The sequence below is a fragment of the Hyperolius riggenbachi genome, chromosome 12 (genome assembly GCF_040937935.1).
Source record: "Hyperolius riggenbachi isolate aHypRig1 chromosome 12, aHypRig1.pri, whole genome shotgun sequence".
NCBI classification, from domain to species: Eukaryota; Metazoa; Chordata; class Amphibia; order Anura; family Hyperoliidae; genus Hyperolius; species Hyperolius riggenbachi.
The window spans coordinates 181,611,233-181,639,173 of NC_090657.1; the positions used below are offsets into that span (position 1 = coordinate 181,611,233).

Here is a 27,941-nt window from a genome sequence, read left to right on the forward strand (position 1 = left end):
CAACCTAGATAAAACAAATATGTGATAGACACACAGTGCTGTTGCCCTGTTACTGATAGAGGAGACAGAATGCACGAGAAGGAAAAGATTATAAAACGCTGGCAGGGAAAACGCTCGATTATGTGATTGTTTGTGGTCGATTGACAACAATGAACACCTTCTACGTTCAACCAATCCCTCTGTTATTATTGGATCAGTATGCTTTTTGCATAAGAAAATTGTGGCGTTTATGGGCACCTTTGAAAAGACCATAAAGGACTAACAGACATATTGGCGGATCCTATGTTATGGGATCTGTCCAGATCCGTTGTAATGAGAAAAGGCACCGCCCCAACCTCAGGGCCAGATTCTCCATAAGGCACAGTAGGTACGTGCCTACAGGCGCCTTATGTAAGAGAGAGGCGGCCCCTCCTCAGATCACTGACCTCAGGAGCTTACAGTTTAATTCTTGCCTCATATCACTGACCTCAGGCACTTACACCCTTATCCTTGTCTCATGTCACCAAGGATGACATGAGACAGTGATTAGAGTGTAAGATTCTAAGGAAAGATAGTGACATAAGGCAGAGGTTAGAGCTTATAATATTTTTACTTGTAGCATGTGTGTACGCGCGGTCGGCAGACTGATAAGGGTGTTTCTGAATGATCCGCTCAAAAACAACCTCATCAGTCTGCCGACAGCGCGTACACACGTGCTATTGTCGGCTGAACGTCTGCGGGAGGGTCTGACGGACCCGTCGTTGCCGGCGGTATGGCGTGTGTACGCGCCTTTAGGATGTGGCTGTGCTTGGATAACAGCCTGTAGTAGCGTTTGTCCCACTTAGTAGCCAGGGACCAGGCTCTCAGGCTGCAGTGGTGGAGGTGCACGTGCTTCCTTCTGGCAGCGGTGGTGATGGTATCCTCAGCATGTATTCCAGGCTTGCAAGGCTGCCGCAATGGGGAGCAGTACGCTCTACTCAGTGGTTGCTAGCTCACAGAGTGTGGAAGTTGTAAAACCTCAGGGAGCGATAGCTGCTGAATAAGAACGTTGCACTGCCGCTAGGTTGCTTGCAGCATATGCTGTGGACAGCACAGATGCTGTGGACAGCGCAGAATCATAGGTAAAGTAAATCGCTTTTATTCACAGACGCTTCACAGAGGTCCTCCCTTTGTTTCATCAGGTCCCGAGGACCTCTGTGAAACGTCTGTGTGCTAGTGACCACTACGTACAGCGTACTGCTCCCCATTGCGGCCGCCTTGCAAGTCAGGAAGACATGCTGGGGATACCATCACCGCCGCTGCCAGAGGGAAGCACGTGCACCTCCACCACTGCAGCCTGAGAGCCTGGTCCCCGGCTACCAAGTGGGACAAACGCTACTACAGGCTGTTATCCAAGCACAGCCACATCCTAAGGAGGTGAGACCTGTCCTGGATAGGGCCCTACACCATATTTACACAATAGCTGAGAGCGCTGTTTTCTGTTCTTATCTTTGTACTACAGTGGATACAGAGCTGCCCAGCTTAACATCACGCCTGATCGCTGCACCTAGGGAGACTATCCATCTCCTGCCATACAATGTTTTTTTGTTCAGGGGCAGAGTTTAGAGCTCTGGAACGCCTGAGCCTACAGGCCTCTGAGTTGTAAATCCAGCCTTGCCCAACCTGCTAGACTTTACCCCCTGAAATTAGGGTTATATTACAAAATGATCTTTGCAGCTCCTCCTCCTTTGGGTGCTCCATCCGGCTAATTTTGGTCAGCACCCGGCTGTCATCAGCTCTCCTCCTCATCCTCCTCCAATGCTGTAAGCAAAGTTGCGCCAGCTCTGAATTCCCCGTGCCACACCCGGCTACTTTTTATTTAAAGAAAACCTGTACTGATTTTAAAAAAAAGTTTCACTTACCTGGAGCTTCTGTCAGCCCCCTGCAGCCGCCCTGTGCCCGTGTCGGTACTCAACGATCCTCCGGTCCCCCGCCGTGGCTTAGTTTCTCTATCTTCAGTTGCCGACCACTGTGCCTGCACGGCCCTGGCCACATGCGTCCTTGTCTGCGCTCCCGTAATCGTGCGAGAAAATCTATACTGCGCAGGACGCTCCCGGCGGCAGGAGTGTGAACGAGGACGAGCATGACCAGGGCCGCCCAGGCACAGTGGCCGTCGACTTGCACGTCAGCGAAAGTGAAAATGAGCTGCGGCGGGGGACCGGAGGATTGTTGAGTACCGGCGCAGGCACAGGGTGGTGGCAGGGGCCTGGCAGAAGCCCCAGGTAAGTGAAATCCATCTACTTTTTGATTCCACCTGGCGGTAAAAAAATTCTGGGGAGGACACAGAGCACCCATCTATATTTCTGTCAGTATTATAAAGGTAGCCATATATCTAGCGACAATGGGCAGATTTGGCCAAGAGACAAATCTCTCTCTAATCAAACCTGATCGGAGAGACATCGCTAGGCTGTCCATACACCGTAAGCCGATCCGCAATTCATTTCAGCATGAAATCTCTCAGGAATTGGCCTGGGCGTCACACAGGCACCTCGTGCTATACGAAGACGGAGGGGCACCAGCGCGGTGGGTGACAAAGGACAGGTATTGTATAAATGTACACAAGGGGGCACATTTATACAATAAAAGGGGTTTTGCGCTCATCCTTATAACGCTCGCAGTTACCGCTGTGCACCTGATCGACCATGATTGCCCGACATCTTGCAGCATGTCCGATTAGTGCATGCAACCAATTTCAGCCTGCTTCGATAATAATTATCAAATCGACCACCAATCGAGAGATGTATGGCCACCTTAAAGTATACCAGAGCTGATAACATATAAGAGTTTTATACATACCTGGGGCTTCCTCCAGCCCTATCCCGCACGGATTGCTCCCACTCCACTGTCCTCAGTCTTCTCCCTCTTGGTACCGGGTCCCATAACTTCAGCCAATCTGCGTAAAAGAAGTGCGCCCTCTGCATATCTCTCTGACAGCTGATGGAGAGATATGCAAAGAACGCATTTCTCAGACTGGCCGCGACTGGCTGAAGTTATGGGACCCGGTACCGAGAGGGAGAAGACTGAGGACAGCGGCGTGGGAGCGATCTGAGTGCATGGGGCTGGAGGTAGCCCCAAGTATGTATAAAACTTTTATATGTGATCAGCTCTGGTTTCCTTTAATGAAAGCAGAATTTTCCTCTAAAAATGGAAGACATGTCCATTAGAAACAGCAGTGGTGTTCTTCTATAATGTCGCTAGAGAGGAAGTCTTCCGTGCGCTGGGAAAGGTCACCCCCCCTTCCAGCTTTTAATGTTCAGTTTGGGTTAAATATTCCTCCCTGAATGCTAGTTGGAGAGCCTGTCCTATAGAGCAGCCAGTAATGTAGGTTTATCGGCCTCTCCTATGTGTATGTCCGGGGGTCCGACTCGCTCTACCACTGAGATGACAGTTAGAGGACAGCGTTCCCGTCCCTGTTCTGGATTCCCCTGGATTTCCCCTCCCCCTCTTTTCCTTCCCTCTCCCTCCTTGGATCCTGGACATTCACAGCCTCTAGGAATTAATCCTTTGCAGTCCGTCTATTCCAGAATTAGCCAAATCCCCTCCGGAGCACAAATGAGTGCTCTGTATGTGTGTGTGAGGCGAGTGCTGGCCCTAATCTCATCAGAGCCGTGTCTCATCCTGCAATCTGTGAAGATGATTCATGTTACCAAACACAGATCTCTTCTCTGACCTGGATGGCAGCGGATCCGCGTTTAGTACCTTGCCACACACCCCTGGCGGGCTCGCCACCTCTCTCCTGCGCTCAGCACACCGCGAGGCAACCCGCCCATGTGTGAACGAACGGCGGCCCTTAAAGCAAATCTGAACTGAAAATGAAAAGTCAAAATGAACATATCATACTTTCTCCTCTTCCCCCTCCTATTTGCCCACTGTGATCAATGGAATTCTCTGTCCTCCATTTTGAAAATGGCCATTACCTCATAACAGCTTCCTGGTCAGCACTCTGTTAAATTGTAATATCGCTTACGTGAGCCATAGGGAAACATGGACAGTACCTTGCACATCAGTTTTCCTTTCAGTTATAACTGACAGCAACTGATATATAACTGATAGCAACTGAGGTATTTTATTTCTGACAAAATCTTGTCAGAACTGGAAGGAATCGTTGTTAGAAGAAACATGGTGAGCTTCTGAGAGGAACAGATGGCAAGGTAAGTATGTAATATTAATTTGCAGGCGCATCATGTGTTTATTTTAAATAATTTTAATTGGTTCAGGTTCACTTTAAAGACCCACTCCGGGCCCAGAAATTATCACTGAACCCAGTCACCTATTCATTTTAGAAAATCTTCAGATTCCTGATTTGTTGTGCGTGAACCGCTATGGTCAGTACTCAATTATAAAGTGCTTATCTGCTTTAGGGGACCCAGCAGGACACCTCATAGGGAATAGTTCTCCAATCACAGCAACCTGTTATTGCACAAAGCATTGTGATTGGCCAAATAGTGTGGGCGTATTTACTACAACCTATTGGAAAGCTAGCAGTTCAAGAGGGTGCCATCCACCCAATCACGTTTGCTGAATTTCCCTATGAGGTTTCTTGCTGGGTCCCCTAAAGTAGATTAGCGCCAATTTATAAACACTCTCTGACTTGAATATGTCAGTGGCGCGCCCCTCTGGCTTTCCCGCTTTTAGTTTGTTTACATTGATCCCTTGTGAGTAAGGGCTTAATAAAAAGGCAGTGATCCTTGTGGGTGGGAAGGGTTCTAAAGTATTGAGGAGTAGGGATGATGAGAGGCAAAAAATTCTGAGTTGTAGCAGGATTATGCACATTTTGTATGCTAATTTATTTAGCTTGAAAATGGACAAATAAAACTTGGCACAAGTTTAGTAGCGGGACACACTGCCGCTTCCTGCTTGTGGCAATACGGTTGCGACCATTAATTTGAGGAAAAGAAGGGGACACAACAGGAAACACTATCCATGCCACCAACCTAATTAGGTTTAGTAAAGTTGTGGAAGTGGAGGCGGTAGCCAAATTGAATGCTGTGTCCGAAGCCAGGGGGCAGGGTGCTGGTGTGCAATTTTAGCGTTAGTGTTTCCCCGTGGCATGAGCGGCCGTTGGTTTATGAGGTTTCCCACTGGGTCCCCTCAACTACACTAGCTCCTTGCATCTGACCTTAGCAGGATTCAGTTTGTTCATTTTCAAGCTGTATAACTTTGCATGCAAGATTTGCTTAATCCTGCATCAACTCAGAATTATTTGTTTCTCATTGACCATCCCTACTGAGGAGCATGCCAAATACTCCAGAAACACGATATGCTTATTTTGTTAGAGATCTGGCTGCTGCGGCCTGCTGCCCCTACAGTCCACATTGGCAGTTGTAAACAGCAGGGATGTCATGACTACCAAGAAAAACTAGGAAGTAAATGGGGGGCGGAGCATTTCAGAGTAAGGGACATAGTGATTGTAGCCTGTTATGTGATATGCCCTCCCTCTGGCTAGCAGAAGCCCCTGCCTCCAGTCATCAGAATTCCTGTCTTCTGACTACACCTACCTACTTTGGGGAGAAAGAAGATGATATCGTGATTACATGCCCCCTAGCATTATTTTATGAGAGTTCGGCTCAAGGAGACTAGACTACAGAGCCAAGGTTCCAGCTGAAAAGGAAGGGCAGGTGCCTGGAAAGAAAGGGGGGGGGGGGGGGGGGGAATTGCAAACTTCACTATGCTTTGCAAATCGAAGGAAGGCAATGATCATAATTTGCAGAGCAGTGCTAAACCAGTGAGCGCTAGCCCGGCTGTGTGTTAATTTGTGCAATTTTTAAATTCTTTTACCTTAGTAGGGTTTGATGCCTGGTACACACTACGAAATTTTTGGACAGATTTACTGTCAGATCGTTTATTTCTAACATGTCCGATCTGATTTCCGAATGATTTTCCTTTCACTTCTATGGAGAATCGATCGGAAATCAGATCAGACATGTTGAAGTGGTCAATGACCTAGCATTCGCTAAAGCTGAAGGTAAATACTCCATTCTCCTCCTCCTTGACCTTTCAGCAGCTTTTGACACAGTAGATCATCCCCTACTCCTCCAGTCCCTCCAGTCCATGGGCATTCACGATCTCGCCCTGTCCTGGCTTTCATCCTACCTCTCCAACCGCTCCTTCACGACCGCCTTCAATGAGTCCTCGTCCACCCCCAACCACCTCTCGGTGGGAGTCCCCCACGGTTCGGTCCTTGGCCCCCTACTGTTCACCCTATACACATCCTCCATTGGCAAGGTTATCTCCTCCATGGGTTTTAACTATCATCTGTATGCAGATGATACCCAGATCTACCTCCACACCCCTGACAGATCCACCACTACCATGGACAAGGTCTCCTCCTGCCTATCAGCCATCTCCTCCTGGATGTCCGCCAGGTTCCTGAAAATAAATCTAGACAAAACAGAATTTATGATCTTCCCACCCCAGCCATCCATGAACCTCCCGGATGTGCATGTCACTGTTAACCACACTACCATTCACCCTACCTCTCAAGCCCGCTGTCTGGGTGTCACCCTGGACTCCGCACTCTCCTTCACTCCCCACATCCAAAACCTCACAAAGTCCTGCAACTTCCACCTTCGTAACATCTGTAAGATTCGCCCTTTCCTAACCTCTGCCACCACCAAACTCCTCATCCATGCCCTCATAATTTCCCGCCTTGACTACTGCAATGCCCTGCTGTCTGGTCTCCCTATGACCCGAATAGCCCCATTGCAGTCCATCATGAATGCGGCAGCCAGAATTATCCACTGCTCCCATCGCTCCACCACGGCAGATCCCCTCCTAGAATACCTCCACTGGCTTCCTATCCAGTCCAGAATCAGATTCAAGATACTGTGTCTGACCTACAAATCTGTCCACAAAACCTGTCCAACCTACATTTCCGATCTTACTCAGAGGTACACACCTAGCCACTCACTCCGCTTTTCCAATGAACTTCGCCTAACTCCCCCCCCCCCCCCCGCATCACCCAGTCCCATGCACGCCTCCAGGACTTCTCAACAGCTGCTCCAACACTATGGAACTCCCTACCTCCACCCATTAGGGCAGTCCCCTCCTTCAACATCTTCAAGAAAGTCCTCAAAACTCACCTTTTCACTCTGGCCTACTATCCCTCTCAAGTGCTCTAAACCCACAGCTGAACTCTGGACCCCTACCTTTCGTGTCCTTACCTCTCCCTCAAGATTGTAAGCCTTTGGGCAGGATCCTCCTCCTTTTGTGTCCTACCTGATCATGCACCTCCATTACTTTAAACCCATGCTAGGCATCTGAGTGAACCTAACTTGCCTAATCTCCATGCTCCCCTCCAGCGACTAAGCATTACCTCATACTCATACTGTGGTCTTTCTTGTATTCCTTTATTGTCATTTTGCTGTATGTCACCCCTAAATATTATCTGTAACCTAAACTAATATGTTGGCGCTTTATAAATACAATAAATAAATAAATGTTGGAAATAATCGATCTGACAGTAAATCTTCCAGAAAATCTCATTGTGTGTACCTAGCCTGAAGGGAACCTGAAGTAAAAGGGATATGAAGGCTGCTGTATTTATTTGCTTTTTAACAATATATGTTGCCTGGCTGTCCTGCTGATCCCCTGCCTCTAATACTTTTAGCCATAGACCCTGAATAAGCATGCAGGTCAGGAGATTCTGACTGAAACCTGACAAGATTAGCTGCATGCTTGTTTCTGGTGTGATTCAGACACTACTGCAGCCTAACAGATCAATAGGGCTTGCAGGCAACTGGTATTGCTTAAAAGGAAATAAATATGGCAGCCTCCATATGTCTACCACCTCTGGTTCCTTTTAAGGCTATATAAGGAGCGCTGGGATCTGATTGGCTGCTGGAACATCTCTGGCCCTTATACACGGGGTGATTTAAGGAACTGGAGTAGAGCAGTCAGGTTTCATTCTTCAAGTGAACGAAGGAGATGTGATGGGCTGCTGAGAGGACTGGCCTACTTTATCTCCGACCTGCATAAATCAGAGTGGAGGGTGCAGATTTCACCTTGCAGTCCTCCTCCTCTAATGTCTGCTGCAGCTGGGGAGCATCCCTGGGGCTTGCGCTGATGACAGTTGTAACAGTCAGCAGGATATGGAGCCAGAGTGCTGGGTATTTTCTAACTGGCACTCACTCTTCCAGCTCAGCCTTCCAGTCTTCCAGCTCATTCCCGGCTTTGTATGTTTCTCCTGGACTCTAGAGGTGAGATCTCCACACTGAGCTCCCATCTCCACCCATCTGTCACAGCCATCCTGAGGTAGGGGGGAGGGTTTCCCAATCCTACTGCAGGCTTGTCCATTCATTTAACGTTGTGTTTTAGCCTGCCAGAGATCTGTCACTACCGGTAGCCAAACCCAACCTATGGCTCATCCCGTCAGCATCCACCCTTGAATAAAATATCAGATGTGGATGAAGTCCATCTATTGACCAACTTCATTTAGAGAGAGGGTCCAGACAGGAAAGGCACCAATAAAAAGGCTTGTTGAGGAACTACAAGTCCCAGAAAACCTCAGCCATGTTCTGTAGAGCTGAACTGAGAAGGAACTCTGACTTCATGAAAAGCCTCCCATGCAGAATCCTGACCGTCCTCTGATAAGTGACCCTTTAAAACGTATTGACAATCTTAACTTTTATATTGTGCTTTTCTCCTGGTGGACTCAAAGTGCCAGAGCTGCAGCCACTAGGAGAGCTCTATAGACAGCAGCAATGTTAGTGAGGCAGTGCCCTTACCCTGTACACTATCCAGCAACTGGAAGTGTTGGATGCTGTCTTCTTTACTAACTGTTGGAAACAGGACTACATTTCCCATGATCCCCTGTGTTGACTGGCAGTTTCAGCTGATCACTGAAGGAGACGCATCACAGGAACTCCCCTTACTGTGTATATGGGAAATGCTGAGACAACCCATTTTCTGGGTACCACACCTCCTCTCTGTCGCCTGGCGTAAAGAGGAATTTTAACCCCGGATTGAGCTTCATCTCAGTCAGTAGCTGATAACCCCTTTCCCACAAGAAATCTTTCCCTTTTCTATAATAGATCTATTGGGGGGGGGGGGGGGTGGGGGGGGGGGGGTCTGTATGGCTGATATTGTGGTGAAACCCCTCCCACAGTGTGATGTCATGACCATGTGATCCTCGTTGCATTATGGGAAATTACGGCTGTATCTGACTCCCAAGCAACAGAAATGGATTAAGGTGTAATAGGGCTCTAGGCAAGGCAGTATATTTGGGGCCCCCTTGTGGTGGTAAGCTGAAGTGGAAAGGTGTCAAAGAAGATGGCATGGGGCCCCTGACACCCACTAGGCCCCAAGCACCTGTCTAGGTCGCCTGGTGGATAATCCTGCTCTACCAAGCAAGCAGTATCCCCGGCTGTGCATAGAACTGTCACTAAACAAACATTCCGCTGAGATTTCCTAAGAGGAAAAACGTTACAGGGGGGCAAACACTAAATAATAATTAAAAAAAATGAATATTGTAAAAAAAAAAAAAAAAGAATTAATTTTATTCACTATGTTATTTTTACTACAGTTCCTGTTTAATGGACCTGAACTCAGAACGTCCTCTCTGCTCTAAAAGATAACAGCATACTAATCTTAATCCAACAACAAATTCTAACAAATCCTGCAATAAATCTGCAGTGTGCCTACTTCCTGCTTTCATGGAAGCAGACATAGGTAACATCCTGTGTTTACAAATTCGCTCCTCTGCCGTAGCAGTCAGCTGACTCAGCTGCAAGATCAAATTACACTTGTGCTTAGGCACAGATGAGGGGAAATTAGACAGGCTAAACTCTCTAAATACATACAGGGTGCATTTCTCTATGCTTTCCTTCTGTTTTGTCAAGAGTTCAGGTGCACTTTAAGTCCACTTGAATAGCTATGTTATCCGAGTTTTGTGTTGTGGGTCCTCTCGTCAGCTTGTAGAGCATTAGTTGTCAGGTATGGTTGATGATGATGTGTTGGAGAAACATGACTGACTCTCAGTGTTTCTTTCAGATGAGTCGTCCTCGGAGAGCTGTAACGGGAACGTATATTCTGTAGCCAACCCGTCCACTGCCCCCGCCAGCTCCACCCTGAACTGCTCGCTACCTGACATGAATGGCAACACTCCTGGTCCTGCCCTGGAACTGGCCGCTACATCCGATGAACAACCCATGAACCTCAGCGACAAGGTCCAGCCTTCTCTCGGGGTCCCACCATATCCCTCCGACGCCGAGGCACTGCGGAACCGTGGCAAATACGCCATCAAAGCTACATCTGAGGTAGGTGCCGTTCAGCCCTCTTGTGAAGGATGCAGAACGCACATTTAAAGGACAACCAAAGTGAGAAGAATATGGAGGCTGCCATATTTATTTCCTTTTAAACAATACTAGCTGCCTGGCAGCCCTGCTGGTCTATTTGGCTGCAGTGGTGTCTGAAGTATGCCAGAAACAAGCACGCAGCTAATCTTGTCAGACTGTATAATAATATATAATAAAACATCTAATCTGCTGAATGCTTGTTCAGGGTCTATGGCTAAAAGTATTAGAGGCAGAGGATCAGCAGGGCTGCCGGGCAACTGGTATTGCTTAATTATAAATAAATATGGCAGCCTCAGTATCTCTCTCATTTTAGTTGTCCTTGAAGCCCTAGTCCAGGCAGGAACAGCACTCCATCTGCTGCTGTAAACTTTAAGTGTGTCTTCTGGTCTCTAAAGTTCTAAATAGTTTAATCCACTGCTGCCCAATCCACACCTCCAGATTTCTGACACCATTAATCAATAGCTGCTGAATTTACTTCAGGTGCCATGCTTGCTGTTGTTACATTGCAAAGCATGATGGGAGCTGGGTATCTAGAGAGCAGTGGATGGTCCTTTGCAAGCCAAAGCTCACCGACTCCACCCAGAAACCAGTCTTGTGACTGCGGGAATGCAGAAAACGGCACACTTTACCGACCACACAGCAAGATCTGTATTCATAAAGGCTTTTCCGCATGAAAAGCCGACATTCGCGAGCAAAGTGATAAATCACCGCCTTGCGCGGTGATTATCACAGCAAAAGTAACAAGTGGTCAATTCATAAAAATTAGAGGTAGCGGTATGCGGACGGGTATTACCGCTACCTCTGATGTGGCGAGAAGCGTGCGGAATCCGTTGCAGTGAATGGGACAGACCTCCCAAGCAGCTGCAGAGAGAACACCGCACGGAGGGATTCCGCCTGCTTCTCCGGCTTCCGCATGTCTCCCGACAGCCTAACGCCTGCCTACAGCGGAGTATCTCCGCACGCCTGTCACAACAGGCAACATTTTTATGAATTACCACCCTGAAGGCGGAAATACCGACAGCGGTGTTTCCCCGCTCGACTTTCCCCGCTCGCAGGCACTTTTATGAATCGAGGCCAATATGTAGCTACCTGAAAACCCCTCCCTATTCCCAGCCTGTAGCCTATCTGACGGCTGTATGCAGAGTGTGGATATCTAGATGCTAAGATTTGTAAACGTGATCACATGACCAGGTTAATATAAGTCTCTGGTTGTTGTATAGACATGTCTTCCCCTCCTTTTTACAGGTTTAGCCCACCTCCCTCCTTATAACAAGCACAGCCATCCATATCCCACCTTAATAGCATGGAATGGCAATACCTGTCTCCTCAATAACAAGAATATCCTTTCCATTTAACACCAATGCCAACAATAGCCCTGGCCTCTCCCCAAGTCCAGTAACTCCAATAGCGGTTATATCACCCCCCCCCATTCACATACCATATATACTTGCAAGCAAGCCGACCCGCATATAAGCCGACCCCCCAACTTTTACCTGAAAAACCAGGAAAAAATGATTGACCCTCATATAAGCCGGGGGTAGGAAATGCTGTCCGTGTGATCCCCCCAGTGTGTCCCGGTATAGCTAGTATAGTGCCCAGTATGGGTAGTAAAGTGCCCAGTATAGCTAGTATAGTGCCCAGTATGGGTAGGTAGTGCCCCAGTATAGCTAGTATAGTGCCCCAACATAGCTAGTCTGGTGCCCAGTATAGTTAGTATAGTGCCCCAGCATAGCTAGTATAGTGCCCAGTATAGCTAGTATAGTGCCCAGTATAGCTAGTATAGTGCCCAGTATAGTTAGTATAGTGCCCCAGCATAGCTAGTATAGTGCCCAGTATAGCTAGTATAGTGTCCCAGCATAGCTAGTATAGTGCCCAGTATAGTTAGTATAGTGCCCCAGCATAGCTAGTATAGTGCCCAGTATAGCTAGTATAGTGCCTAGTATAGCTAGTATAGTGCCCAGTATAGCTAGTATAGTGCCCCAACATAGCTAGTATAGTGCCCAGTATAGTTAGTATAGTGCCTCAGCATAGCTAGTATAGTGCCCCAGCATAGCTAGTATAGTGCCCCAGCATAGCTAGTATAGTGTCCCAGCATAGCTAGTATAGTGCCCCAGCATAGCTAGTATAGTGTCCCAGCATAGTTAGTATAGTGCCCAGCATAGTTAGTATAGTGCCTAGTATAGCTAGTATAGTGCCCGAGTATAGCTAGTATAGTGCCCAGTATAGCTAGTATAGTGCCCCAGCATAGCTAATATAGTGCCCCTCCCCCCGCGGCCGCCGCTGCTATTACCTTAGTTTGGCGCCGCTTCTATTCCCCTGTCCTGCTTGTATACGGTAATCCATTCCACAGCAGCGCGCCCCACGCCGGCTGCTGTGATGACGGAGGAAACCATAGAGAGCGGTTCCCATAGTAACGGCGATACACATCGCCGTTACAGGAAGCCGCTCTCTATGGTTTCCTCCGTCATCACAGCAGCCGCCGTGGGGCGCGCTGCTGTGGAATGGATTACCGTATATGAGCAGGACAGGGGAATAGAAGCGGCGCCAAACTAAGGTAATAGCAGCGGCGGCCGCGGGGGGAGTGGGGGCTTTATCACATGACTCGCAAGCAAGCCGACCCCCCAACTTTTTACCCCCCTTTTGGGGGTCAAAAATTCGGCTTGCTTGCGAGTATATACGGTAACTAGTATAGTGTTTACATCTTTTTACAGTGGCAGCAGCTATTGCCTCATACTCACACTATGTGGTCAGAGCCACCTCTGCCAGAAATGTAGCATGTATATGGTAGCCGCTGACACTCCCTAATGCGTTGGCAAGAGATTTCTGCCGGATCATCTCACCCAAGCACTGACTCAGGGTGTTGATCTTTTCCTTACCCTTCCCACTCAGTTGTGCACCACACCATCTCCTACTTCTATCCCTCCCCATAACAACAGAACCCGTCGCTAGCCTCTAGACTAGCAATGCATCTGTACAGAACTTAAAGAGAAACTCTGACCAAGAATTGAACTTTATCCCAATCAGTAGCTAATACCCCCTTTTACATGAGAAATCTATTCCTTGGCAGTTTCCTGTCTGTGAACCTTGCTGCATTGTGGGAAATAGCTGTTTACAGCTGTTTCCAACATGCCGCAGCTACATCACCTGCCCAGAGTAAAAATGTCACCATGTTATGTCAGAATGTAAATCAGGGATTTAAAACATTTTACAATGGGCAAACACTGACTAAATCATTTATACATAATTATTGTAAAAATAAAGCACTTTTTTATTACATTATTTTCACTGGAGTTCCTCTTTAAAGAGGAACTCCAGTGTAGATAATGTAATAAAAAAAGTGCTTCATTTTTACAATAATTATGTATAAATGATTTAGTCAGTGTTTGCCCATTGTAAAATGTTTTAAATCCCTGATTTACATTATGACATTTATCACATGGTGACATTTTTACTGCTGGCAGGTGATGTCAGTAGAAGGAGATGCTGCTTGCTTTTTAGGCAGTTGGAAACAGCTGTAAACAGCTGTTATTTCCCACAATGCAACAAGCCTCCCACAGTGTGATGTCAGCATGGTCCTGACATCACACTGTGGGAGGGGTTTCACCACAATATCAGTCATACAGACCCCCCTGATGATCCGTTTGTGAAAAGGTAAAGATTTCTCATGGGGAAAGGGGGTGTCAGATACTGATTGGGATGAAGTTCAATTCTTGGTCACGGTTTCTCTGTCTCTTTAAAGCGGTATCGTCACCATAAAAATCAAATTTCAACAACAACTGGTCTGAGTGTATTAAGTGATAAAGATGCTAATCCTGCATTCAAAACTTTCAAAACGTTTTCTGCTGTTATGATTTGGAGTTATCACATACCTTAGGAGCACTGGCTCTTTAGTAGTCGGTGCCAAAGAATTGCATGCTGGGGGTTCTTTTTATCTATAATCTATTCCTCCTCTTCCCTTTATTTCCCTGTCTGCTGCTTATCTGAAACCTGATCCCCCTACTCACATGTGTTTACAAGCAAGGCTGAGGCGACTCAGGGATTGGAGGAGACAAGAAAAAAAGTAAAGGGCAGAAATGACATCACGAGTTAGCCTTTACTGTGGGCAAAAGACATGGCCCCCACCAGGAACAGAATTCTCGTCATTTACTATATAACATTCACTGAAATCAAAACGTGGACAGTACAATACATGTGTTATGTAAGTAGATCAAGTATTTATCTACTTATATATGTTTTTTTTCCCTGGAATAGTATGGCTGATCCTACTGCTTTAACACCAAACTGTTGCAGAAGGTAATTAGACCCGATCTCAGTGGGAGACAGTATTTATGTCTTTATGCTTCTTAAAGAGGCCCTGTAGTGATATATAGAAGAATGCAGTGAATTATGCAGGACACTGGTAATGTTTCTGGTTTCAGCTCCAGAAACACTACACTGGTATGTAGCTCCACCCTCCCAGTGATGCTTACCCTAGGATGATTGATTAGATATGCAGAATCCCCCCCCCCCCTCCCCCACAAACATTCTGGCATACCAGGTATAATTTCTACTGGCTTTAGAACTCTCAGTAATTGAACATTCAGCACCTGACGGGACTAAAGATTGCCACCACCTTTGATACATTTTGGAATGTACGGTAAATCAGTGAGACGGCAGATGTTACAATGGGCAAATACTGACTAAATAATTTATAAATGAATATTGAAAAAAAATTAATTTGACTCATTAAGCTATTTTCACTACAGTTCCTCTTTAATCAGCTGCGTGTGTAAAGTAGGCCTGCTGTGTCTTCAGTCAGAGTGGTATTTGGGGACCTGGGAATCCCTGTATTGACAGGTGCAGCTTGACCCCAGAGTGGCGCATTCCTTCTTTCTGCCAGTAGGGAGAGAGGAGTTCACACCTTTGTTTCTGACTCTTGTGTCTTGTCTTGCCACAGTCCCCTCCCTACAGCTCAGGAAGTTACGACTCCATAAAGACAGAAGTGACAGAAGTAAGCAACTGCGCAGAGGACCTGTCGGTGGGCAGAGCAGCAGCTGTGGATGACGATGATGATGACGACCACGAAGATAACGACCGCATCACAGACACAGAAGGGCTGGACCCTGAACGTCTAAAAGCTTTTAACGTGAGTGGCGAGCCTGAGAGCTGTACGGACACGCTCTTCATAAAACCGTTATAGTTGTAGGAGTGCTGGATCCATGCTGAACAAAAACTAAAGTGACAATCCTTACTTTCTGCCACCTTGTTTATCATTATTATTATTCCTTTAGTGGCAACAGAATTTCAACACATTTACATTAGTGTACAGTTTGCATGAATTTTACATGCAAGCTGGAAGTAGCATTATGTTGTCTCTGATCATCATATGTCCAATCGCCATGTTATACTTTATCTCTGTCTAGTGTAGCTCAGTTAATTTAACTTGAAACCGAGCCCAAGGTGGGCTCAAAAAAAAAAAAAAAGTAAGCTACCTGATCCGGGGGGCTGAGCAGATCAGGTAGCCGCAAAACCCGCTGCTACCCCCGCCGCTCCTGTTGGCTGCACTGGCCCACTTTCGTGGCCTGTAGGTCACAACGCTGCAAGGAGAGACTGTGTGTCTCTTGCTGCGTGCAGGGAGGCGTGGGAGCAGCAGGGGGCGCGGCCAGGGAGAGAGCTGCCCAATGGCAGCTCTGAAAACCCTGGAGGAACGCCCCTGTCGGGCATCCCTCTCACTGTGTTTACCTCCGAGATAGCGACAAATAATATTGTCACTAATCTCGGGGGGCTATAGCGCTGCGGTGGGGGGGACACAGAGGCATGACATGAGGCAGATAACCTGCCTCTGCGTCCCATCTCCCCACCTCGGGTTCTCTATGTTTTTTAACACCTTAGATCAGGAGTGTCAAACTCAATCACGTAGGGGGCCTACATGTTAGACACAGTCTAAGTCATGAGCCAAAATTACTTAATAAGATTTAACATTTATTAATCAGTTTCAAACAGAGTGGCGTAACCATAGCGACTGTGTGGGGGCCCAAGGGCTATGGGGACCCGCTTCTCCTCTCCCTTCTGCAGATTAGGGAAGCAGTGTAATATATACCCGCTCCTGCGCTGCATTGGGTCTCTTCAGTTCTTGCTGAGCGCCACATGTTCTATGCTGCATACCTTTACCTCCTGAGACAGGTCACGTGATCTTGAGCTGGAGGTATGCAAACACAAAGCATGCACTTTCACACAGGAAGTGGTGCAGACATGCCACTACCCATGCTGGAGTATGGACCAGCACAGCCCTATTCCATACAAGTGAATGGAGCCACCTGTCTCCACCCCTAGGAAAAGCACTTGGACGCATTATTATTACATAGTATTTAAGTAGCGCTGACATCTTCTGCAGCACTGTACAGAGTATAAAGCCTTGTCACTTAACTGTCCCTCAGAGAGGCTTACAATCTAGTCATTCTCTACTTGGTGATGAGGGATGAGTGAGATCGATTTAGCAAAAAGTCAAATAGTCCTGGGGGATTGGGCTGTGTAAGCGGGGGTTAAAGAGGAACAATAATTATGATTTACATTGACAATGATTTACATTCTGACATTTATCACATGGTGACATTTTTACTGCTGGCAGGTGATGTCAGTGGAAGGAGATGCTGCTTTTTTGGCAGTTGTAAACAGCTGTTATTTCCCACAATGCAACAAGGCTCCCACAGTGTGATGTCAATACCTCAGTGCTGTGAGGCGCTGACATCACACTGTGGGAGGGGTTTCACCTCAAAATTAGCCATACAGAGCACCCTGGTGATCCGTTTGAGAAAATGAATAGATTTCTCATGGGAAAGGGGGTATCAGCTACTGATTGGGATGAAGTTCAATTCTTGGTTACAGTTTCTCTTTCATTCACCTAGGCTGCTGCCTCCTTACCGATGTACTCCACACCGCTTTTTCATCTTCTGACACTTCTGGCTTCTAAACTGAAACTTCCCTTGTGAAGGCAGAAGTGTCAAGATGGAGACTGGCATGGAGAGAATTGGAAAGGAGGAAGTGGCCTAAGTAAGTTAACCCCTGCTTACACAACCGGAACCCTGCACACACCCAGGGATTTAACTTTTCTCTTTGGTGTGAATATGCTTTAAAAGGGAAAAATAAAGACCTGATAGTGGAAGGTGTTCTGGCATAGGTGAAGTTGTTAACAGGGCTGTGGAGTCGGTACAAAAATCCACCGACTCCGACTCCTCAGTTTAGGATTCCTCCGACTCCGACTCCTCTAATTTGCATATTACAATCTTGTTGAATGAAAGTATGGAACATGAAATTCTTCTCTTAACTGCCAATGCTTATGAATTTTAAAAGACAACTGAAGTGAGAAGGATATGTAGACATACATATGCCATATTTATTCCCTTTAGTCATAGACTAAAACTAGTCCTTAGTAAAGGTGCCCATACACTCGTCAGATTGGCAGCAGATAGATAGGAAATGCATCTGATGATCTATCTGATGCGTTTTTAGAACATTTTTTACCAGGATAGAATTCCAATAGATTTCAGTTTGACATCTGTTGGAATTCTATCTGATGGCATTTTTTTGCCATCAGATTTCCATTAAGGCCAATGCAAACTGATAAGCAATCTCATCAGATCGACCTAAATTTTCCATCCTGCCTGGTCGACGGAAATCCATCGAAATCGATCGAAATCGGCCATCGATCGGTCAATTGGCCAACCGATTTGCAAACGATCGATCGATCGGGATCGATCGGTCGGCCAGAAAATCGGCTGAGTGTATGGGCCCCTTAAGAGTACTTGTAAAAGGTACAGGCCGGAACAAAGAACATCTATCAGGCCCTAGGCAATGTAACTGTGGGTACATGTAAGAGTGATGTGCAGGTACTCTGCAGGGGAATAAGGAGATACTTCCTCTATTACATACAGTATTCTTCATGCACAATCTGAACCAGGTTTATGGGTGATAGACAACACCTCTGTGTTTAATGTGCACAACATTCTCAGTGGATTCCCTGCAGCTCTGTGGAGAGTGCATATGTAGAGTATAGTACTACTGTGTAACAAAGTAAACCTGAGACAGATGAAATTAAAGTTTTATACATACCTGGGGCTTCCTCCAGCCCCCTTCAGGCTAATCAGTCCCTCGCTGCCCTCCTCCGCCACCTGGATCTTCTGCTATGAGTCCCGGTACTTGAGCCAGTCTGGCGTAGTGCGCATGCACACACTCCGCCGCCAGGAGCATACTACACCTGCGCAGCACTGTTGCACAGGTGCAGAACGCTCCTGGCTGTGGAAGCGGCATGCGGCCGGACTGCGCTGACTGGCTGAATTACCAGGCCTTATAGCAGAAGATCCAGGTGGTGGAGGTGGACAGCGAGGGACTGATTGGCCTGAAGGGGGCTGGAAGAAGCCCCAGGTATGTATAAAACTTTTCTTTTCATCCTTCTCAGGTACCATTTAAATCGTAGTCACCAAACCAAATTTTAACAACATATCAAATTATTTGATTTCATGAGCAAAGAGAGTGCGTACATTTGCATAAATCAGAATCAACGCAGAATTATTTCCATCTCATTGACCATCTCTATTAGTGACACATCTACACATCAGGCTTTATACTTACAGCATAGATGTTATTTCGTATCTATAAGAGATTCCTGTATACACATCATATATACAGTCACAATCAGATGTGTATATCTGACTTTAAAAATACGGGGACTGCTTTATTGAAGCAGCAGAAGTTACTAATTTTGATTGGTTTATTTCATTTTTGTGGACTAAGCACAACTATTACTGTATGTATAAATTATTTATGATGGCTATTATCTGAGAAATAAAACATTTTATCATATTTTCTATTTTAATTACAGTTTAAATTCATTAGGAGTCGGAGTCTGTGCTTTTTGTTTCCCGACTCCGACTCCAGGCACCCAAAATTACTCCGACTCCACAGCCCTGGTTGTTAATACCATTAGTTGAAGTTCACAGCTTTATTGTACAAAGCCTTATTTTACAGCATGTAAACATTTACTAACTGTTTGACTGCTGAGTGTGTCCTTCTGTCAGCTGTCCTGATAAATTGCGTCTATATGATGTTTCTTTTTCTCTGCCGTCAGATGTTTGTGCGCCTGTTTGTGGATGAAAATTTAGACCGCATGGTGCCCATTTCCAAGCAGCCCAAGGAGAAGATCCAGGCCATCATCGAGTCCTGCAGCCGCCAATTCCCAGAATTCCAAGAACGCGCCAGAAAACGCATCCGCACTTACCTGAAGTCCTGCCGGCGTATGAAGAAGAACGGGCTGGAGATGGTGAGGCCCGGGCTGGAGGTGTGCAGGGTGTGTGTATAGGTGACACAATGCAAAATGCTGACTCCATCTTCACAGGAATCATAAGTCTCTATGTCATGCTCAGAAGTCTGCCCAAAGCAAGAAGTCAAATTTCAGGCGTCTGGGCGCCTCCAGGCCTGCAGCAATGGCCTATTTTTTACACGTCTGAGGGGATGCCGAGGAAGCCATACTTTACCGTTTACTTTGATTAGGGAAAGGTGAGACCTTCCTGCAGTGTAGTTGTGTATAGGGGGGTTAACTCACCTAGCCACCGCCTGCATTCCGATGCGTTCCGTGCTGCGTTCCATCTTCTTACACTTCTGCCTTCAGAGTGGGAGTTCCAGCTTAAAACGCACAAGTGTAAAAAGATGGATCTCAGGATTATTATTATTGATTGATAAAGCGCCAACATATTCAGTGGCGCTGGCATACAACACATCGGAATGCAGATGGGGACTAGGTGATGGCCTCCTCATACCTCACTCTTTCTTCCCACACACTGCAGGACGATCTCGCTTTTCACAAGAACATTCTCGCTCACGCCTAACACTGATCACTCCTGCTTGTAAGTAAGGAAGTTATTGTGTATTTCATGGATAGCAGGTAGGCCTTGCCATGCAGCTGATCTGGTGAGCTTGAGACAGCTGATTTCAATGCCTGCTTAGGGTTCCCAGAGTTTTAGGCAGGCGCTGCATAAGTAAGTTAAACAAAAAGTAATTTGGCTGCCGACACTAGCTGTTGTCTGAATAACGTGTGTAATCAGCGTGGGCCTGGGGGTTGTGCAGGAACAGGGTGAGAAATTTTTTTGGTTTCACCCTGTGCTGCCTGAAATGGCTCACACTGATAATGAATGGACTCGGTGAGCTCCAATTTTTTTCCCGTTAGACTGGATTACATTAAAGGACAACTGAAAGGAGAAGAATATGGGGGCTGCCATATTTATTTCCTGTTAAACAATACCAGTTGCCTGGCAGCCCAGCTGATCTATTTGGCAGCAGTAGTTTCTGAATCACACCAGAAACAAGCTTGAAGCTAGTCTTGTCAGATCTGACAATAATGTCAGAAACCTCTGATCTGCTGCATGCTTGTTCAGGGTCTATGCCTAAAAGTATTAGAGGCAGAGGATCAGCAGGGCAGCCAGGCAACTGGTATTGTTTAAAAGGAAATAAATATGGCAGCCTCCATATCTGTGTCACTTCAGTTGTCCTTTAAGCTGCCAATACTGTGACAGATTTTGATTTGATCATTTTAACAATCGATCTGAATAGTTTTATGGATCGGTATCCTTTGTGTTACTGTCTGCTGCAGGACGGTAATGCAAACAAGGATACGTGTGGCCAGGGCTGCGCAGGCGCAGTTGTTGTCGACTTGCAAGTCGAAGGTAGAAAAGACTATGGAGAGCGTCTACTAGCAAATATCACAAAAGTTTATTGAATCAAAATGCAGTCACATAAAACTCCCTTATCCCCCCCCCAAAAATACACGGCCGTGTATAGCTAGATGTCAGCTGACCATACACACTGAACCACACATAGCAGCAAAGCAGTCATACTCAAACTATCTAGACAAACTTAGTGGATACTCCACAATGCAAATCTGACTTGAGTAACTGAATGCTTCAAATCCACAGCCCAGATGCTGCAATATACATCCTCTGTGTGATTTTTAATCTGCTGTAAGGCTGACTCAGTAAACTGACACTGTCCGCTTCTTTTCTGTCTTTATGTCTTATCATATGGAAAGCGGCTCCCCTGATAAGGGTATCAGATACCTCTATATTTTCTTGCGCTCCTCAATTAATGTTTAAATTTGCAAGTCGAAGGTAACAAAACTTTTAAGGAATCTTCAGTTTTAAAGCAGAACTTCCCAACCCTGTCCTCAAGGCCCACCAACAGTACATGTTTTGCAGAAAACCACAAACATGCACAGGTGAGGTAATTAGTGTCTCAGCAGAGCTGATCAATTACCTGTGTGGATTTCCACAAAACATGCACTGCTGGTGGGCCTTGAGGACAGGGTTGGGGAACACTGCTTTAAAGGACAACTGAGATGAGTGTTATGGAGGCTGCCATATTTATTTCCTTTTTAGCAATACCAGTTGCCTGGCTGTCCTGCTGATCCTCTGCTTCCAATTCACTTCATGTGTCCTTTAAGACATGTATGTTGTGAATACACTTATCCTATAGCAGAGAGACAGCCCCACCCCTATGCGGGGAGAGACTGATAGCTGGTGCACAGCAAAGCGGTTCTAGAGCGTTTTTTAAAATGCTTGCAGGGGGAAAACCGCTTGGCTAATGAAAGTGAATGGGATGGTGCACACCAGAGCGGGTTGTTTTTTCCACAAACGCAAACTCGGGGGCTGCAGCATTTTTTAAATTTCTGAGACGTTTCTGACTCAATGTTAAAGTATAGGAAAGTGGAAAACCGCTCTGAAAAACACTAGATCAGAGCGGTTTTCCAGGCGTTTTTGTTGCCATAGCTGTTCAATAACAGCTTTACTGTAACAATATATGACATCTGCTACACAAAAACGCTCCAAAAACCGCTAAGCATGTTTAGAAAACATCTCTAAACATGCCTAGAATCGCTCTAAAGTCTGCTTCAAAAACCTCTAGCGTTTTGTGGATCTGCTAGAGGTTTTTGGTGTGCACTAGGCCTGAGACTTGTACATTTGAAGCAGAACAGGGCGAGATATTGCAAGCCTCCCCTTTCATGTATGTAACACAATGCATATCACCTGGGATTTTGCCAGTTCCGTAGAGATATATAATGGGTATAATACTGTTGTGTCCGCCATAGTTTATGAAGATATTAGACCAGGTTTTTGTCATCCACAGTCCAAACTTGGGTTACACTTTCCCCACTTTGTAAACCGGACATGGTGATGTCACCAGATGCTGGTTATACAGATACCACTTAAAACGTCATAATATATGTATATCAATAACATAATAATACCCCTTGTACAGTAGTTTATTACAGGAGAAACAGAAGCTATTTACAGCTCATAGCTTCCAAAAAGCAACTCCCATAATTCTTCCCAGGACAGTGAGCAGAGCCATACAATTATTTCTGTATGTTTTTGTAAGCTTGCCTGCTCTGCCCGTGACACCAAATCAGATCCAAGGCCTTTAATCCATTAATAACTTCAATAGAGTTATCCCATTTGAGATGGTGTACTGCTTTTGACCGCAGTCGACAGAACTCTTCATGCTGTAAATATCTTGAAATGCATTGATGTCTCTCTGCTAGCAGAGAATGTAGAAACTGAAAACAGAAGTCCTCTGTTATTGTCTCACACTGCCCCCTAGTGACAAGCGGCCATAAATACACATTACAGCAGCACTAATTAGAAGCAGGGAAATGTAAGAAGTAAAAAAAAATGTGCTAAAATAAATTGGCCTGGAGCACTTGCAAACCTCTAAATAAATTGGCTGCTAAAGGGTTATAGTAGACCTGATCTGAGACGTAGCTGCCTAAGGTTTTTCATGCTAGATCCACATACATCGTCATTTTCAGACAGGAAGAGGCAGAATTGCTGCTATGTTCCCACTTTATTCCCACATTTATATACAGCACTGCGACATTTCCACTGCACTATATCAGGGTTATTGACCAGATTATGCCACTAAACGTGCCCATACATCTAGCGATGTATGGGCAGAACGACTAAGAGACAGACCACCCTCTGATCGAAGAGAGATCTATTGGCTGCCCATACACGGCAGGCTGATTCCTGATAGATTTCAGCAGGAAAACTCCTCGAATCGGCCTGGTGACGCCGCCTGGTTGCTTCTTTCTCCGAGCGCCGCTGTCACACACCTGCCACCATGTGGTGGTGCATATAGCATGTGTGTGATGCCACACACGCACCTGGCAGGACTCGGGGGAGACCAGGAGTCACCGCAGCTGGAGCAGGTGAGATTTACAAGGCACGGGGGGACATTTACATTTGGGGGTACAGTAGGCTGGGGTCCGTCAGTTGACACAACATCACACGCTGTTACCGCTGTGCACTCGGGCGACTATATTGGCCTGAGATTTCCCAGCATGCTTGATCAATACATTCGATTGATTTCGGCCCAAAATTGGTTGAATCAATGATCGGGCATTCTTGTTGCGTCACCAATTTTTATGTGATTCAATAAAATTACTGAATTGGATGGTCGATTGGGCTGTAACATCGCTAGTTTTATGGCGCCTAACTGTCCCTCTGTTGAATTCATATTGTAATTTGGGGTATGAGAGGTAATCGGACTGCCTGGAGGAAACCCAGGCAAACATTAGGTGGAATCAGGGGCGTCTCTAGCCATTTTGTCACTCCAGGCGAGAAATCCTGTGGCACCCCCCCCCCCCCCCCATGATTGCCCCCAGTCCCATACCCCGCACCCCTCATGGTGAACACCACTCCTGTGGTGAACCCCACCCCCAAGACCCCCGAAAATCATAATGCAGCAGCGTTTCACCAGAAAATGTACTTATTGCGGCATGGGTTCACCAGAAAATAGTTGTTATGCAGCAGAGCGTTTCACCATAAAATATACTTATTGCGGCATGCACTCACACACACCACACACAGTACACACACACACACTATACACACACACAGTGTACACACACACACACACACACACACAGTACACACACTGCACACAACATACACAGTACACACACACACACACTAGACATGCACAGCACAGTACACACACTATACACACACACACACACACACACACAGTACACACACTGCACACAACATACACACACACACACACACACAGTACACACACTGCACACAACATACACACTATACACAGTACACACACACACACACACACTTTAGACACGCACAGCACAGTACACACACACACACACACACACACAGTACACACACTGCACACAACATACACACACACACACAGTACACACACTGCACACAACATACACACACACACACAGTACACACACTGCACACAACACACACACACACACACACACACACACAGAGCACACTGTACACAGCACACAGTAGACATACACTATACACATACAGAGATAGGAGGAGTGGAGTGAGACTGAGAATAGCCTGAGGTGGAGCAGTTTATCTGTATTGCAGTCCCACATTACACAGAGACTAGTTGCTGGTAATAGGACTGCTGTCCCTGCCAATCTCTTACACAAGTCAGCAAGCAGCCCTCCTGGAGTCTAGGGACTGTCAAAACTTTTCAACCTGTTTAAGACCTTATCTGCACATGCAGTCATTATAACAATGGAGAGAGACCAGACAGATTTTTTCCCACTGACCCTCCAGACGAGTTCTACATCATGCTGTGTATATTTACCAGCTAGCCTGCCCTCTAATTGCACTTTTATCAGCTAGCCTAGTATTTTACATTGCCTTACATCAACAAACCTGAATACAGCAGACACAGGACCAACCCTAAATCATTGAATGAAAGGCGGCCTGGGGGGAAGTCAATGCCTGGCTGCTACACAGTCTCTACATCCAAGCAGTTAGCAGTAGCAGAGAGAGAGGGACTGAATTCTCAGGAGTTGGACTCAGGAGCCGATGATGCTGTACTCCTCGGATCCCTGACTAGGATGAGTGCCTTCTCTCACTGACTCATTCATTACTGTGGTTCTTTGAATCATTGAGCTGAAGTCCAGTCAGCCCCGCTGCTGCTGTGTAAACTGACACCTGAGTCAGCTGAGAGGCATTTCTTCTCTCACTACTCAGTGCAGAAGCGCCCTTGCCTCTTCCTGTCGCCTTAGGCGAAAATGTATAGCTGCCTAATGGCTCGGACGCCTGTGAGGTGGATATACGCTGACAGTGTTCTGGCCAGGAATGGAATCCAGATCTGTAGTGCTGCAAGGCGAGAGTCTTCACCCCTCTGTCCCTGCTCTGCCCAGTAGAGTCTGTTATACCCGTTACACCTTCTGTTCTTGTTTCCAGGCCAGGCCTACGCCTCCTCACCTCACCTCAGCCATGGCGGAGAACATCCTGGCAGCTGCCTGCGAGAGCGAGTCCAGAAAAGCCGCCAAGAGGATGCGACTAGAGATTTACCAAACCGCTCAGGTAAGGCAGCGCCTGCTGCTTGCGGGACTGTGTAACCTTAACCTCCCTGGCGGTAATCCCAAGGTAAGCTCGGGCTAGCCGCTGGAGGCTCAATGAAGGTCAGTGGAGCGCAGCGGGGGATGCAGTCAGTAGCTGTTCTCCTTCCTGTCCTCTAAGGCTCTGAATCACTCTAGTGAGATCGCCATCAGTGATCTCACTACAGAGTTACAGCGCCACCCGGAGGCCGGAGGGAAAATCGCAGCGAGACCCTAAAATTCTGAAATAATCATACCGTCAGGGAGGTTAAGGGTGCTTTCACACTGGGGCGATGCAGTGTGGTGAGGTTATGCGGTATTTTTACCGCACACCACGGCAGCCCAATGATGGTCTATTGGGCCGTTCAAACTGACACAGTGTGGCACGATACGACAGAAGTGACGTTTTCGCCGCATCACCTACACAACGACAGATCTACATTACTGCGTGGTTTTGCCGCGGATCGTAAGTCATGTAAGTCTATGGCAATGCAGGGAGTTTAAAAAATGCATGCGGTGGCATTGTGGCGCGCGTGCACAGAAGCGTATTTTTACAACTTCCATGCACTTCTGTATTTCTGACACAGGAAGTGAGCTCAAGTGAGTGTAACTTCCTGTTTGACCATCAGCCAGAAGGGGATTACTGCTTATTAATGTGGTAATCCCTAAAGGCCCATTTTTGGTGGTGCAGCCCGGGCCCCACCGCACTGCTGCCGCCAATTCACAGTCTAAAGTGACTCTGACAGAAGTTCGGGCAACATAACCCAAAGTATAGGATGATGAACTGAATTAGAGGCCCTGTTGCGACATACAGTGGAATGCAGTAAATTATGCAGGATTCTCCCTCCTTCCCTAAACATTCTGGGAAACCAGCTACATTTTTTTACTGGCTTCAGAACCCTTAGTTAACAAATATTCCACAGAGATGCTCCCCTGGCCAGCAGCAATAATATCACCTGTCCACTGGCGCGAGTCCCCAGGTCTGTGCTGTCCCTTCTTCAGGCTGGCCTTCTTCTCTGTCTCCTCGTCACTTCCTGTCCTGTGACAAGCGGAAGATCAAACTGTAGAGGGCCCTCTACTGTTTGAACTTCGCCTTCTAACACAACGGGACAGGAAGTGAAGAGGAGACCGAGAAGAAGGCCAGCCTGAAGAAGAGACAGCACGGACCTGGGGACTTGCGCAGGCAAACAGGTGAGATTATTGCTGCGTCGGTCGTCGCCCCCGAATCAAACGTCGCTGACGCCCTTTCTGACCCGCTGGCGGTCGAGCAAAATTTTCCACCTGGAAATCGGTCGATCGGTCAACATTTGCTTTAACGATTTCACAGCAGATTCAATAACAGTGATCGAATCTGCTGTATAGCGACAGGAAATCGACGTAGTGTATGGGTACCTTAAGTATTCATATATTCATTACATTATTTTCACTACAGTTCCTCTTTAATTCTCGCCTTCAGTGAAAGCTTAATATGTAATCTTCAGAAGTTTTAAGACTGGAGCAGATGTAACCAGAGGTAGTAAAGTAGAGCTGATCTTTCCTGTTGGTCTGTGAATACACACATCATACTCCAGGCTAGGCCTGAACAATTTTAGGAAAATATTGAATTGCATGATTTCTGACAAATTGCGACTTCGATTCAATCCACAATTTTCAATACAAAACGATGGATCAGCACACCGATGGTGAGTATGAGTTCCCCCAGTGTAGTTAGCCATTTACAGGTGCCCCCAGTATAGTTTAGTCAGCTATAGGTGCCCCAGTATAGGTTAGCTAACTACAGGGAGTGCAGAATTATAAGGGCAAGTTGTATTTTTGAGGAATAATTTTATTATTGAACAACAACCATGTTCTCAATGAACCCAAAAAACTCATCAATATCAAAGCTGAATATTTTTGAAAGTAGTTTTTAGTTTGTTTTTAGTTTTAGCTATTTTAGGGGGATATCTGTGTGTGCAGGTGACTATTACTGTGCATAATTATTAGGCAACTTAACAAAAAACAAATATATACCCATTTCAATTTTTTTTTCCAGTGAAACCAATATAACACCTCAACATTCACAAATATACATTTCTGACATTCAAAAGCAAAACAAAAACAAATCAGTGACCAAGGTGGCTACCTTTCATTGCAAGGAAACTCAAAAGCCTGCCATCCATGGATTCTGTCAGTGTTTTGATCTGTTCACCATCAACATTGCGTGCAGCAGCAACCACAGCCTCCCA

The 27,941-nt window shown here is 46.4% G+C and overlaps 1 protein-coding gene across 5 annotated transcripts in view; it reads left to right on the forward strand.

The window, feature by feature from the left end:
* NOL4L (nucleolar protein 4 like) overlaps window positions 1-27,941 on the forward strand; it is a 75,010-nt gene that overhangs the window by 33,106 nt on the left and 13,963 nt on the right. The window contains exons 1-5 of one of the 5 annotated variants that reach the window (XM_068263937.1): window positions 5,427-5,636; window positions 10,009-10,274; window positions 15,250-15,438; window positions 19,417-19,635; window positions 25,580-25,702. In XM_068263937.1, the coding sequence (XP_068120038.1) occupies window positions 10,107-10,274; window positions 15,250-15,438; window positions 19,417-19,635; window positions 25,580-25,702 (699 nt within the window). In that variant the 5' untranslated portion in view covers window positions 5,427-5,636; window positions 10,009-10,106. Of the gene's footprint in view, window positions 1-5,426; window positions 5,637-8,843; window positions 8,997-10,008; window positions 10,275-15,249; window positions 15,439-19,416; window positions 19,636-25,579; window positions 25,703-27,941 lie in introns of those variants that run through there. The other 4 variants (XM_068263936.1, XM_068263938.1, XM_068263934.1 and 1 more) reach the window with 4 other exon arrangements.